Below are 13,367 nucleotides of genomic sequence, written 5' to 3' on the forward strand. Positions count from 1 at the left end.
CATATAATAATAGTTATTAGAATCTAATCTAATGGTTAATTAAGGAAAGAGACTAATTTAACTATTAGATTAGATTAAATTCAAATGTTATGATTTGGAGTAAGTTAAAAAAACTTAGTCTGAGAGTAAGTTGATTCTCTCTCTCTCTCGACATGACATCTCCAATAACTCTCTAACATATGTCCAACAAAAATCCACCATTGAATATAAAACTATTATCATATAGATCACAATTATAAAATTTCACATCAATAAAAAATTATTTGATTTGTTAAAGAGAATCATAAAAATATCACATTTGTGTCATTTGATCCTGAATATATATATATATATATATATATATATATATATATATATATATATATATATATATATATATATATATATATATATATATATATATATATATATATATATATATATATATATATATATTCAGGATCAAATGACACAAATGTGATATTTTTATGATTCTCTTTAACAAATCAAATAATTTTTTATTGATGTGAAATTTTATAATTGTGATCTATATGATAATAGTAAAGTTTTGTTTGCAAGATATATCATAAGTCCATTCTCCAATCCATAACCTCTTCAAATCATCAATTAAAGGTTGTAAATACACATCTATTCCAGCTTTTGGACTCTTTGGACCTGGAATGAGGCAAGTCAAAAACATGTATGGTTTTGTCATGCACATCTCAGGAGGGAGGTTGTAAGGGGTAACAATAACTGGCCAACAAGAATATCCACTTCCAGACGCTTGGATATATGGAGTAAAACCATCAGAGCATAGTCCAAGTCTGACATTTCTAGGTTCTGCTGCAAAATCAGGATGTATCATATCGAAGTGCTTCCATGCCGCACCATCAGATGGATGTCGCATTGTGCCCGAACTTGTTTGGTTTGTATGATGCCATGTCATTTGACTTGCACTATGCATTGAAGCAAACATTCTTTTTAACCTTGGTATGATCGGCAGATAAAACATGGACTTCACTGCCACATGTTTTTGCTTACGGTTAATGGCTTTACTGCGAACTTTGTATCTCGGACTCTTACAAAACTTACATTCCTCCAACGATCCATCATTAGTACCAAACTCATTATCGTAAAACAACATGCAACCATTAGTGCAACAGTCAATCTTTCTTACCTCTAAACCCAATTTCGACACCAACCTCTTTGCATCATAAAAACTTGTGGGAAGGTTGTCTTTCGTAGGAGTTGCGTCCAACATCATTTTTGCAAAGAATTCCAAACACCGGTCAGGAACATTCCAATTGGACTTGGCGGCCAATAATCTCACACACATCGATAATTTTGAGTCTGACGACCCTTCAAACAACGGCGTATTCATTTCTTGCAACAATTGATAAAATTTTTGAGCTTCCTCATTCGGCAACTCTTCCTGATCGAAGTCTTGAGGTTCATCATAGGTCACGTTAACCCCAAAAGCATCGCCAACCATGTCACTGATCAAACTAAATTCTTCCCGATGTTCCATATGTGATCGACTGCTAGAAGCATGTGTAGTCGTAGTCCTTTGTACATTACTCGGCAACTGTTCTCCATTATATGTCCAAACCCAGTAATTTTTAATGAAACCCCTTCTCTTCAAATGACGTTCTACTTCCTCCGGGTCACTAATTATAGGTCTACATTCACATTTTAGACAAGGACATCTTACTCCTCCTTCGCTTAGACAACATTCTTGAGCGAAAGCCCATGTGATAAACCCTTTAACTCCTTCCTCAAAGTTCGGTTTAAGTCCACGTCTTCCTGGATACGTTCTATCGTACATCCAACTACGATAGTAATGAAAATATTCCATACTGCACATTTACAAAATCGTTACTATTTTAATTTCAAAAGTGATATTCCTCTATCGTCCAATTTAAAAATCGTTCTATCGTACATCCAACTAATTATTACGTACAATTTAAAAAAATTATATTATACTATTAATAAATATATAATATAACTATTACATACTTTATTGTTTAAACTAAACATATATTTATAAAACATATACCCTAATATGTGTTATTTAAAAAAAAAACATTTTAGACATATACCCTAATATATATGAAATTAATGTTTTGTTTTTTTATACATTATTTTAAACATAATATTAATAATACAACTTCTATTTATTTAGTTATCTAAATAATATATATACACACTTATCAATTTTTACTCAAAACACTAATCTATTATATTTTTTAAACTAACCATATTATCTAAATAATAATACAACTTCTATTTTTAGACATGATTCATATTACTTTTTCTAATAAACAAAATATTTCGTTTTTTTTTATAAATATTATTCTGTTTTAATATTTTGTTTAAAAAAATTATATATTATATTTCTAAAAAATATAATGTGCACATATATAAAGGCATTAAATAGTTTCTAAACAAAGTAATATCAAAGTTTTAATATTTCCAAGCTTGACATGATTTTCTTTTGAAATTTATAATTTCTCTAGAAATAATTAAAAATGATTTTATAAATAGGGTATTAATAGAGAGGATAGTATTGGTATTAATAGTATATTATATAAAATCTATTTCTAAACTATAAAAATTTAATACATAAAATATTCTGTTTTTTTTGTATAATACATTAAATATATAATACATTAAATATTCTGTTTTTTTAAAACTATTATATATTATATTTCTAAACAAATTCTAAACAAATTCTGTTTTAATAATACATTAGGGTATATGTTTTATAAACAAATTCTAAACAAATTCTAAATATATAATACATTAAATTTCTAAACAAATTCTATTTTAATACATAATGTGCACAAAAACAAAATCCAGTCCAAACAAATTCGATTTTAATACATAATAAGTACAACACATAATCCAGTCCAAACTCAATACATTTAACTAATCTGAAAATAATTAAAAAAAAAATTAAATTTCACAATTTTGAATATACCTTGATGAAGACTTTGAATCTGTTTGCTCCAAATTGTTGAATGAATAATTCACTCTTAGCTATTTCTTAAAAAAAAAATACAATAATTAAAATAAAATTCATATATATTAAACAGAAATGGGTTTAAGTTGAAATAATAAAAGTATTTACCTTTAAGGAGAGAAATGGATTTGAAGCTTGAAGCTTGAAGGAGAGAAATGGGTTGAAGGGGAAAATGGGTTTAGGGAGAGAAATGGGTATGCAGAAGGTGGAAGGGAAGAGGAAATGAAGAAGAAGAAGAATGAAACGGTGAAGGGAAGAGGGAGAGAAGAGGGAAGGTAAAGGAAATGTTCCCACGTGGTAAACACGTCGCTATTTGCGACGTGATTTACACGCCACAAACCATTCAACGGTCACATGTACCCACGTGATCAGCACGTCGCTATTTGCGACGTGATTTACACGCCACAAACCATTCAACGGTCACATGTACCCACGTGATCAGCACGTCGCTATTTGCGACGTGATTTACACGCCACAAAGCCTTCAACGGTCATCTGTACCCACATGTACCCACGTGATCAGCACGTCACTAGTTGCGACGTGAATTACATTTCACAAAACATTATTTGAATTTTAAATTTAAAATAGCGACGTGATCTGCATGTCACTACCAAATTTTAATTATTTTCATTTCCCCCCAACCTGAAAAGTTGTCATTCCATTTTTTTATTATATTTTTCTTTTAGCCACGTGAAATTCACGTCGTAATTGGCATTTTTTGCCACGTGCATTTCACGTCACTAAATCACGTGGCTGCACAAAGTTATTCTTGTAGTGATATATATATATATATATATATATATATATATATATATATATATATATATATATATATATATATATATATATATATATATATATATATATATACACACACGCGCGTGCTCTTAACGTTATATGTTCTTAATACATCACAAATACACAAATAAAATTATATATTTGATTTAAAATTCACTCTTTCTTTATTTCAGACTTATTGTAGCTCTAAGAGCAACAATTTTAAAAGTAAATGCGTATATCGTAATATTCCAATCTTATGATCTTTTTCCAATGAAATATCCATAAAAAAAATAATAAAGTAAACTCAAATTTTATATTTCAATTCACATAGATATGCATGTATAAATATAACATAAATATTTTAATTTATTCGTTATTTTAAAACATTTTCCACAACACAATCATCACAAAACTTTATATTTATTTTAACATATTATTGGGAAAAGTTGTAATCCCTAATATGTAGTTTGATTAAAAATATATATCAATTTCTTTTAGAGCACTCAAACAGCATGTCGATTCTTAATTAAATGTCTACTTTTAAATTGTATGTGGAAGATTCCTTACTTTGTGTGTTTTACTTTCAAACAACATTTAAAGGTCACCATGATCACAATCTTATTTTTTTCTGGCCTTCCATCGCATTAATTTTGATAACATATAAAACTAAAAATTTACTAATTGATTGATAAAAATAATATACTAAAATTAAGGACGAAACAGAGACATATTTATACAAAGTTAATTTAACATCAAAATTATATTTTCTTCCTTCTTTAATAATCATACCCTTCTTTCCTATTTTCATCCCTATAAATAAGACAAATTCAGTTTTAGTCACTCTATAGATTTCCTTCAAAGAAAGGTCATCATAATATTTTTTTAGAATTTAGGTCTTTGTCATCTATTTGGTTTAATGGAGGCTGACATGGCACACCATGTTGCACGCAACATCACTTAAAGCTAACATGAAAACCCATATTAAACTGCGGGGGTTATAAACCTTCCTAAAATAACTAAAAAACAATCAAAAACCAAATCCAGTAATCACTCTTAAGCTAACCAAATCCACAAACTTTGATTTCTATCTATGTGAAAATATTCTCTGATATTTCGAATTCTTCACATATGCATCCTTTGGAGTCGATGCATGAATAATGTTGTTTTTCAGAATATGTTTCTTATTGTGATGCTTGATCTGTCCCATATAAAAAATCTTTGATGAAGTAGGTTCTTATGTTTCATTTCCACCATCATCTCTAGGTTTTCTTTTAGCTTCGTAAGTTATCAAAGTAAGCATAGGTCCAGAGAATCATTTTTCACCGTTCGTTTTTGCATCCCGTCTGTTTGTGTTACTATTATTACTTTCAAGAACTTGTTCCTCTACTTACTTTGTTTCTCTTTCTCTTCTTGCATACCTTTTTATAAGTCTTTTAATGTGAATAGAAATGTTCTTTTCATTCTCACCATGAATTTCTTTTTTTGCTTGTCTTGGAGTACATATGAATGTGAACTGTTTGACAAAATGTCTCAAAGGAATGAAGTTTAGTGGAGCACCATGATAGTGTGTTATAGTCATGCTTGCTCCGACAAAAACAATGTTTGAACTCAAGAATGTTGAATATGAATGGTTTGAATTTTTCCATAACAACCGTTTTTCCTGATGGAATATTATGGATATACATATTTGGGATTCAATATATTCGTCTTTTGTTGGGAAGACTGTGGAGTTGTTTGCACAGCTCAGCGAGATTCAAAATATGCAGTAGCTAAAATTCTTGTTCCAGTGCTATTCAGTTTAATCTCATGCCCAGGAGCAGCTGTTGAATGCATGAGGGACGTTTAAGATAATGTTTATAGGGATGGCATGATTATATATAGCGACGAGGATGTTAAGAAACAAATCTTGAAAGAAAAGTTAGCAGCTCAATTTAAGAAGACAAACATTGGTAGAAAAACCAAGTCACATACAAACTAGAGATAACGCCTGAAAAAAGCTAATAGAAAAAGAGATCTCATATCTTACATGTTGTTTTTGTGGAGTTGAGTAAGTCCCTAAATCTAAGATAAGTCAAACAAATACAGAAGATAGATTTTGTGTGTGTATATATATAATCATTTTTCTCATTTGTTGTTGCAAGTATTACAACAGATAAACTCAAAGGTTGCAGACTGACAATACTACTTCCTAACATATCGGAATCATGTATCGTAAAAGACAAAATAAAAAAAAATTATTTGTTCCACTGTACAAATAGAGAACTCAATAATGGACTGTTGTTGAAAATTATTTGACATATCTGTTGCTCCTTTCCAATAAGATTAGTTCTCTCTCCAGCACATCCCGCATTATCAGTTGTTGCATGTGAATTTTGTGAACGAGAATTTTTAGGAAAAGAATTCTTTCAAGGAAATTTTTATAGAGACTACAACCGAATTTTGGGTTATCTACCACAAACATATTTAATCCTAAAATAAAATAATATAGTAAAATAAATTATTAAGAGGAAAATAAATATAAAAAATTTCTTCAAATAAAAACATAGTAAAATATACTCATTATAAAAGATGGGGGAAATATATTTTAGAACATTCAAATCCCAAATTGTTTTTTAATATTTTTGGTATATAATAAATCACGAGGGCTTTAAAATTAAAAGCTAAAAAATGAAAGTTACATCGCTACTTTACTTTATATGTCCAATGATCTTCACACACTCCAATAGTTGATGAGTTCCATTATGATTTCGCATAATATCAATAAGAGATCGAGGTGGATCAACCCCTGAAGTTGTCAATAGTCATTCAACAATCATAATAATGAAATAGACAATCTTAACCCAAGAATTATAATGTTTCCTACAACTTACACTCAAAGTCTACTGAATTTTCCATTATCCTTCAACACATTTGCATCATGCTCTCCTAGGAACAACACGACATATCATATCTAATGTAATTTAACTTATTCGTTTCTAAATGACAATACATCTCTCGAGGATGAATATCTCATACAAACTTGTTGAGTCATAAAAGATTTATATTACCTAGTCTCAACTTTTGGTGCACTAAAAGTAAAATTTGACCTATAATAACTGTATATTATTAACATTAAGTAGGAAAGTAAATGCAACAAATAATCAACCAACAAGCAAGATGCACACAATGCATAATATCCGCATTCATATCTCATTTCATATTTTTCACTATTTTCTTTAAACTCGCATAAATAATACCAATTTATAGTAATCAATTAAATCATACCATTATACATTTAGTTTTTCCCGATCAATTCATACAAAAATTTATTTAGTATAAAAACAAGTTTAATCTAATTATCTTAATTCTACAAATATTATTTAATTTATTTTTGTACATACTTATTTAGTTTTAACATCACTAAAAGGATAGATAATTTGTAACACATAAATACCAAACTTCTTTAGCCAGTTCACAGTGATGCACTAGTCTGAAAATGTTCTTATTTATCCCATTGAATAGTGCATTCAAAGCCTTAGAGTTTCCAAGGGCTAATGCCTCTTGCTCTTTGTCTCACTCTTCTTCAGGAATTTGCATAATCATTCCATCTTTACCTGTCTTCGTTGGATGTTCCCATCCTTTGTTGACAGCTCTCCAGACCTTGCTATCCAGAGACCTCAAGAAGGCTATCATACGAGGTTTCCAGTCATCATAGTTAGAACCATCCAGCATGAGTGGTCTATTTGATAATCCTACATCCTTGTCCATGGTACTAGAAAGTAACGTCCTTAGATCTCACCCAGAAACTAACAGGCAGGGTGCCTGCTCTGATACCAATTGAAATTCTAGTAACAGACTATCGATGTCACACTGGATGTTATGACATCCAATTCTGCGCAGACAGGTAATGTATGCAGAAAGTAAATGTAAAAAGCAGTAAATGACACAGAGAATTGTTTACCCAATTCGGTGACAAACACACCTACTCTGGGGGCTACCAAGCCAGGGAGGAAATCCACTATAAGAGGTATTAATTCAGGACTTAAACCACCAGTTTAATCCTATCACTTAAGACCTACCAAATGCAATTTCAATCTAAACTAAGACCTGAGTACCTACTCACTCCCCCTCAATCACAACAGTGATTACAACCATTAAGAATTTGAAAGTCAGTGGTGAAGATATACTTCAAACAACTCTTGATTGTGCTTAAAAGCTTTAATCAAGAAACACAACACTCACGCTTAAAAGCTTAGAGTGACACAACAATTACAACTCAATAAACACCCTAGTCCAATGCAATCATCTAGGTGATAATTGCTTGGCTCACAAGTAAAACCTAATTCAAGATACAATAAAAGTACAGCAATGATATATACTGATATATTGAGTTCTTCACGCTTCAAATCACTGAGCTACTGAAAGTAGGATTGCCATCCTTTTATAATGCAGTACTTGGGCCTTATGTTTGAATTCCATAAAATTAGGGTTAAGCAAGTTAACCTAATTTCCACACATTAGGGTGCTAACAAATAGGCTATATGCTAGGTCTCTTAATTTTAGCACAACTGTTAGTTTTCTGAAAATCAGCCTGAGATAAATACTGAAACATAACAGAAAAATTAGCCTATACTTTAGCATCTGCTGTCAGGTATGAATGTCATAACATTCAGTTTGACATCCAGAAAATGTTGTCATGAATGAATGTCATAACATTCAGTTTGACATCCAGTAAATCCTGTATTAGCTAATCCTGCAGCATACTACTTAAGCATGTCATGACATCAGCCAAGAAATCTAAGTACACCAAGTGTTTTAACATAAAATGCAGCCAATCAAAAACATCTACAGGGGGTCTCATGTAGTTACTGTGATTGTGGCTCAATACCATTTTCATTCATACCCTTACATTTCGACACTCCCCCTAGTATGATAATGGGTGTTGAAGGTGCCCGACTTTCCCGTATTACTCCTGATGATGGCGATATTGTGTTTCCGGAGACGCTCGAGAAGTATGTCTCTATATTCTACAAGAGTACAGAATTTGTCTCCACCATGAGCCATTTGCTGCTCGACAATGTGGTTTAGCATGGTTCCGCGAATCTTTCCCCAGTCCTACTGTTGAAGGGCGAAAATGACACCCATGGTGTCCTTATGGAGTGTTTTCGGCATACTACAATATTCCTTTTGACAAAATTTTAGCAAAATGTGTGCATGAAAAATTCGATAGAACAATTTAAAAATCTGATATGAATTAAAATATTTGGTAGTGTATTTAAAAATCTCGGTATGCATTTTTAACAATTTCCTTATGTTACAGAAGTATAAATGTTCATATCCAATGCGTGGACATCTATACATATTGATGTAGTAATAATTCTAATGATATATAACGTGAATTTTAAGCAACAAAATTAAAACCAATATATGCTGCATTAAATTTGCTATACATATTGAGTACTTGCGATGTGAACTACGTTGCAAATATTCCATAGCTATTCTATACAAATTAACCATGCATTTGGTCCTTCTCCCCTTGCTTTTGTTTCTATGCAAATTAACCATGCAAGTATCCCATAGCTTAGTATGTGGTTTTGAACACTCTCGATAACTTTACTTCATCAAATGCTTTCAATTTCATGACATCTAATTATGGAGATGCATTGATGCAAAGAAGAATTAGATTTGATCCTGATGGAAACATTCACACTTATAGTAAGAAACAAAACAGAGAAAATTTGTATATTTCATGTCAAGCCAAATCAAGACCTTGAAGAATTCATGGTGTTTGTGGTGTAAATAGTTTGTGCTCTTATTATAGTGACAGTGTGAATAGTTCTTAGAATGGTAGTATGTAAATGACAAGACTCCATAGATCTTTACAAAAGTTGAAAAATGGTAATTTACATGGAAAATGGTTAAATTGAATACAATGATCACTATTCTCCCTACCCACTTCAATATCCAATGTGCTCTTGGTTTTGGTTGAGAATGACGAATCAGAACCGAACGACTTGCTCAAAACTGCTCCAACGATCAGGACCAACCGAATGCAGTTACTTGCCATGATCCCTAATTTTTGCCTAGATTCCCCCAAGGTGAGGTACTCAATTTAGCGGGATAAATTTTCTATTTTGTCTCTCTAACTTTTGCCTGGATCTCCCTTTCGGGTTTTCAATCCACTAAGACGCTCATTTTTGCCTAAGCCACCCTTTTGGGTTTTCAACTTAGCGAGTTGTTCTTTTTTTTTTAGGAGAAGTATTTCTTGAATGTGTCGGCATTCACAAGACGAGTAAACTCTTCACCATCCATAGTTGTAAGAATCAAAGCACTGCCTGAGAAGACTCTCTTAACAACATACGAGCCTTCATAATTAGGAGTTCATTTGCCCCTAGCATTAGCTTTATAAGTGAAGCTAGTGGAAATATACCTGAATGTATCGCACGCTCGAACATACAACAGAGTCGCCATCGAACTTTATTTATCCCCAAAGGGAAGGGAAAACATCGGTAAAACCCGAGGGAAAGAGATATACTGGGTAAGGAAGTCGGTTATGCAAGGGGAATGTATTAGCACCCCAAAAATCATCCATGGTACTCCATGCGAACCTTTTTTTATTGTTCTCGGTCGAATATGTGTTATATCTAAGATTACTCGCAAAATAATGGGAAAGGAAGAGAAATATATAAAGTGCTCGGTGAGGATTGGGGCCCTCATGCCTACGTATCCTCATAGTGCAATGAGTAATTAAGAGCTTCGTAGTTCAAGGAACTAGAAGTGTAGGGTGGAAAGAAGTGTCATCAAAGTATGGTATGAACCAAAAGATAGTGTTTTGAGCTCCAACAAGGGTGGAAAGATGAACCCAAGAGTAAGGTGGTTATTACCAATACGCGGTCTAGTAGGATCGCCGCTATAGGGTAAAGCCGAAAAGATGAAGAAATAGGTGTTTGGGCACAGTCCCAAACATCTCTTGGTTCACAAGGTGACGCAAGAAGAAGCACAAAGAGGTAGGGTATTTTGCTCAAAGATAACTGGTATATCACATGGAGTGAAGGAAGGTAGAATATGAATGTATCATGGAGATAAACGGAATGAAGTGACCAAAGTCACAGAATTGAATGTTTGGTGATAAATGACTGAAGAAGTATTGTTTGAAATCGAAAGGTGGAAGTGTGTTGGAATCCGTAAGAGAAATGAAATTCATACCATAGAGGGAAAAGGCTTTAACCGATACATGGACTAGTAGGACCGCCACTGTAAGGTGATTAGCCAAAAAGGAAAGAATTAAGTGTTTGAGGGTGTAGCCCAAACAACTCTAGGTAGAAATATGGACTATTCGCTATACATCCTAAAAGGGTATGTATGGAATTCCAAAGAAAGTGTATTTCGATGTCAAAGGAGTAATGTGTCGCTGGGTGAACGATTTATGATCGGAGGTAGGTAATGAATAATGAAAGATATGAATGGTGCCCTAAGGAGAAAGGTGAATAATTAGAAGTATGCTTGCCAAGGATTCGAACCCTAGTGCCTACGTATTCTCATCGTGCAATGAGAAAATCAGAGCAGTCGTAGTTCAGCCTACTATGGCTGAAAGCAAAGAGAGATTCAATAGGATTTCCCAGAGGCAAGGTAGATTGCTTAACAAGCAACGAGGTGGTACTAACCAAAGATGGTGATCAACCACAAGGGCAAACGAGATATAGCCAGAGTCTGAACTCTATAGGGCAAGATAGATGAATTCCATAGTTTGAACTAAATACAAGGCAAGGACTGGGTTCCTAGATTATGAACTCGAAGGGGGCAAAGGAGATGTAATGTCAGGGTTTGAACTTGGAGTCAATGTCAAAGGTTTCCAGAGTCTGAACTCCATGGGCAAGATGGACAAACATGCTATAGTATGAACTGTAAGGCAAAGGAACTAATTTGAATGCCAGAGTCTGAACTCCAACAGGGAGGAAGAGTATGACTCCAAAGTACGAACTGTATATGCAATGAAAGAGGTAGCCAGAGTCTGAACTCCAAGAAATGGATGAATGAATGCCAAAGTCGGAATTGTAAGGCAGGATATTATGTCAAAGTATGAACTGTATAGACAAAATCAAGATAGCCATAGTCTAAACTCAATAGGGAGAGGATGCCAAGATTTGTATCTTATAGGCGAAGAATAAAGCCAAAGTCTGAACTCCAAGGGCTAAAAGAAGTCGCCAAGGTTTGCACCTTCAGGAGAAGGATAAAGCCAAAGTTTGAACTCCATGGGCTAAAGGAGGTTGCCAATGCATGCACCTTGAGGGCAAGAAGCAAAGCCAGAGTTTGAACTCTATGGGCTAAAAGAAGTCACCAAGGTCTGCACCTTAAGGCGAAGAATAAAGCCAGAGTCTGAACTCCATGGGCTAAAGGAGGTTGCCAAGGTTTGCCTTAGCAAATTGGTCTTGTGTGGCCTTTACGAGTCGTTGGGACGTTGTCTCGTAACATCATCGAGCGACCTTACCTCAATAGTTTACAGATAAGGGGTCCCATGTATTTACTGCGATTGTGGCTCAATACCACTTTCGTTCCTACCCTTGCATTTCGACACTCCCCCTAGTATGAAAATGGGTGTTAAAGGTGCCCGACTTACCCGTATTACTCCTGATGATGGCGATATTGTATTTTCGGAGACGCTCGAGAAGTATGTCTCTATGTTCTACAAGAGTAAAGCATTTGTCTCCACCATGAGCCATTTGCTGCTCGACAATGTGGATTAGCATGGTTCTGCGAACCTTTCCCCAGTCCTTCTGTTGAAGGGCGAAAATGACACCCATGGTGTCCTTATGGAGTGTTTTTGGCATACTACAATATTCCTTTTGACAAAATTTTAGCAAAATGTGTGCATGAAAAATTCGATAGAACAATTTAAAAATCTGATATGAATTAAAAGATCTTGTAGTGTATTTAAAAATCTTGGTATTCATTTTTAACGATTTCGTTATGTTACAGAAGTAGAAATGTTCATATTCAATGCGTGGTCATTTATACATATTGATGTAGTAATAATTCTAATGAAATATAACGTGAATTTTAACAACAAAATTAAAACCAATATATGCTGCATTAAATTTACTATACATATTGAGTACTTGTGATGTGAACTACGTTGCAAATATTCCATAGCTATTCTATACAAATTAACCATGCATTTGGTCCTTCTCCCCTTGCTTTTGTTTCTATGCAAATTAACCATGCAAGTATCCCATAGCTTAGTATGTGGTTTTGAACACTCTCGATAACTTTACTTCATCAGATGATTTCAATTTCATGACATCTAATTATGGAGATGCACTGATGCAAATAAGAATTAGATTTGATCCTGATGGAAACATTCACACTTATAGTAAAAAATAAAGCAGAAAAAATTGGTATATTTCATGTCAAGCCAAATCAAGATCTTGTAGAATTCATGGTGTTTGTGGTGTAAATAGTTTGTGCTCTTATTATAGTGACAATGTGAAATGTTCTTATTATGGAATCTTTGTAAATTATACACTTGCTTAGTGCAAAAATTTATGTTTACAATTATGCAATTGCAAAGGTATTCAATATACTTATATCAAAACAGATAGTGGTATAC

The 13,367-nt window shown here is 33.1% G+C and overlaps 1 protein-coding gene across 1 annotated transcript; it reads right to left on the bottom strand.

Annotated features, from left to right (window-relative positions):
• Positions 1-526: 526 nt before the first annotated feature.
• On the bottom strand, positions 527-1,834 carry LOC127121736 (uncharacterized). The gene has a single exon (XM_051052183.1). It carries the CDS (start codon positions 1,832-1,834, stop codon positions 527-529), a length of 1,308 nt encoding a protein of 435 aa, XP_050908140.1.
• Between the last annotated feature and the right edge of the window lie 11,533 nt (positions 1,835-13,367).

This window comes from Lathyrus oleraceus, chromosome 2 (genome assembly GCF_024323335.1).
Source record: "Lathyrus oleraceus cultivar Zhongwan6 chromosome 2, CAAS_Psat_ZW6_1.0, whole genome shotgun sequence".
In the NCBI taxonomy this organism is placed as follows: domain Eukaryota; kingdom Viridiplantae; phylum Streptophyta; class Magnoliopsida; order Fabales; family Fabaceae; genus Lathyrus; species Lathyrus oleraceus.

What these genes read in the sequence shown, in the direction of transcription:
- LOC127121736 (XM_051052183.1), bottom strand. Translation starts at nt 1,834, where the DNA reads ATGGAATATTTTCATTACTATCGTAGTTGGATGTACGATAGAACGTAT.